The 2,249-nt window shown below is 31.0% G+C and overlaps 1 protein-coding gene across 1 annotated transcript; it reads right to left on the bottom strand.

The window, feature by feature from the left end:
* Positions 1-285: 285 nt before the first annotated feature.
* Positions 286-1,315, bottom strand: LOC126842347 (BTB/POZ domain-containing protein 9-like). Its single transcript, XM_050579281.1, has 4 exons — positions 1,188-1,315; positions 918-1,110; positions 565-757; positions 286-505 (listed from the first exon to the last, which is right to left on the bottom strand). Exons 1-4 carry the CDS (start codon positions 1,237-1,239, stop codon positions 398-400), a joined length of 546 nt encoding a protein of 181 aa, XP_050435238.1. The 5' UTR covers positions 1,240-1,315; the 3' UTR covers positions 286-397.
* Between the last annotated feature and the right edge of the window lie 934 nt (positions 1,316-2,249).

Below are 2,249 nucleotides of genomic sequence, written 5' to 3'. Positions count from 1 at the left end.
ATGTTCCCATTTATAACATTCAGCTCAGACCTTAATGCGGGGTATAATATTCACCCGAAAACCAAACAAAAAATCTGCTAACAGAACGCGTAACCAACTTTATTTTCAAATGTTGTCACTACTGGAAAGAGGTAATTGATTAGGGAATTCCATAATTATTAGGATTTCCATCAGCCAATTAATAACGTCTTGAGTTGGTTGGGATAAATAAAACGTATAATTACAGACAAACGTGATTCTATTTTGTTATGTTTTAAAAATAATATATTATAATCTATAGTCATGTGTGAACATTAAAATTAACGTTTAAAAATATATTTATTAAGCATTAATAATGACAGTCCTCTAAAATAATAATATGCAAAAGACCCTATTGGTTCCACGTAGATGTCAGCCTTTATACGAACGGTAAGAAATTATCAAATAACCGTGATATCGACCATCGCTGTTTTGGTTTGAGAAATCTGATCGGAGCAGGTGCCTCTAAATGTACACATCTAAAATACTACGAAAAAAAAGTTGTTAACAATTTAAATTACACTATTAGATTAATAATTATATTACTTTGTCATTTTTATTTGATGAGTGAATACCAGTAATTCGTATATACACAACCAGCATGGGTTCAAATTTCAACAACTGCCACGATCGAGCCGACTCATTAGATTTATCTGCAACCATGTCCCATTCTTCGTTATTGACCGAAACTTCAACAGTGTAACCGTAGGCTAACCCACGGAAGCTTAAAAGCAGCATTCTATAAATAATGACAATAGCAATATAAACTTAGTCTTATTACCAGAATTAGGATAATATAATTTTTTAAATATCGAAAAGTTGTATTTCAGGCACAATTAATATAAATATTAAATTATAGAAACCATAGTAATTAAGTTGAATGTCATGTAAGTTATTACCTCATTGAACTAAGCATATACGGTTGGGCAAGTTGGACCTTTATACACTCCCTTTTCAGGTAATGATATGAAAAATATCGAAACTTTTCGTAGTATTTTAAGTTGTCATCCAAAATGACGTGATTTGACAATATCGATTTTCCTTCGATTACAGTTGCACTCATAGAAGATGAAGCAACATTGTGCCTAGGAGCTAACAGAATAAAACAAGTCAGTTAGACAAATACGTTTTCTTAAATTATTATAGGAATAAGTGCGTGTTGTTCGTACCTATGAATCCGTTGTTAATTTCTACCAAGTGCATTTGTTCTGTATTGTACATAACTTTCAAAAAATCAAAAGTATTAATACTATCATTATTGATGCCAACAATTCGTATGTATCGGACAAGTATTCGGTTAATCCACAAACGTTGAATTGACAGACAATGATAATTTGAATGATCTATTACGCGCAACCAAACGTTCTTATCTGTTGATACTTCAATGTAATAGGAGTAAGTCCTAAAGAATTAAAAAAGTCGATAAAATGAAAGGTTGCGTTTATTTTTATAAATAAAGCAATTATTTTTAAACTATTGTGCGAAAATAATTGGAATAATGATTTAAAGGCGTACCAAACTGATTATTCGGTGAAAAAACAATGTAGTAGATAATAATTTGACATTTTATTCATGTTTAAATTAAATTATTTTGTGGACTAACCAAAACTATTATTATTGTACAATATAATTAGTGATAAAAATATATATTTTTCCCCAAATTGTTATTAAAATAAAATGATATTAAATCAATAATGAGAAATATTAAAGTAAAAAAAGTAACCTCGTATTGGATCCCAAAATGATTATGGATAAGTTTCAATAATTTTTTGAGAATCTATTAGACAATCAAACAGACGACGAAATGAACAATATAGATGGAACTTGGAGACCGGCTGAGGAACAAATATATACTACAGTGAAACCAAAAGTGCCAAAACCTAGTTTGGAAGAGGTTAAATCAATAGTGGACTCATTTAAGAACAACAAAGCATCAGGATAGGACAACATAGACTCGGAGTTACTTAAACTTGCAGGACGGGACCTCTTAAAAAACGTACATAAAACCATCTCAATTATATGGAAGCAAGAAAAACTAGAGAAGGATTGGAACACCGCTGTTATTTGTCCGATTTACAAAAAAAGGGGACCCCAAGAAAGCAGGGGCATATCCCTATTGGACACTGCTTACAAGGTCTTGTCAACAGCCATTTTACATAGACTCGTAAAGTATTCAACAGAAATAATAGGTGAATATTAATGTGGTTTCATGCAAAGCAAGTCCAAATGTG

The sequence above is a fragment of the Adelges cooleyi genome, unplaced genomic scaffold (genome assembly GCF_023614345.1).
Source record: "Adelges cooleyi isolate 19-005CV unplaced genomic scaffold, UGA_ACOO_1.1 ACOO_flye_CR_arks_rails_tigmint_CR_PRNA_519, whole genome shotgun sequence".
Lineage (NCBI taxonomy): Eukaryota > Metazoa > Arthropoda > Insecta > Hemiptera > Adelgidae > Adelges > Adelges cooleyi.
This window is presented reverse-complemented; position numbering and strand designations above follow the sequence as displayed.

Excerpts from the sequence above, each read along its gene's own strand:
- LOC126842347 (XM_050579281.1), bottom strand. The coding sequence starts at position 1,239 with ATGTACAATACAGAACAAATGCACTTGGTAGAAATTAACAACGGATTC. Across the intron at positions 758-917 it reads TATATGCTTAGTTCAATGAG|AATGCTGCTTTTAAGCTTCC; the intron begins GTAATAACTTAC and ends CATTATTTATAG. Across the intron at positions 506-564 it reads CATCAAATAAAAATGACAAA|TATTTTAGATGTGTACATTT; the intron begins GTAATATAATTA and ends TTTTTTTCGTAG.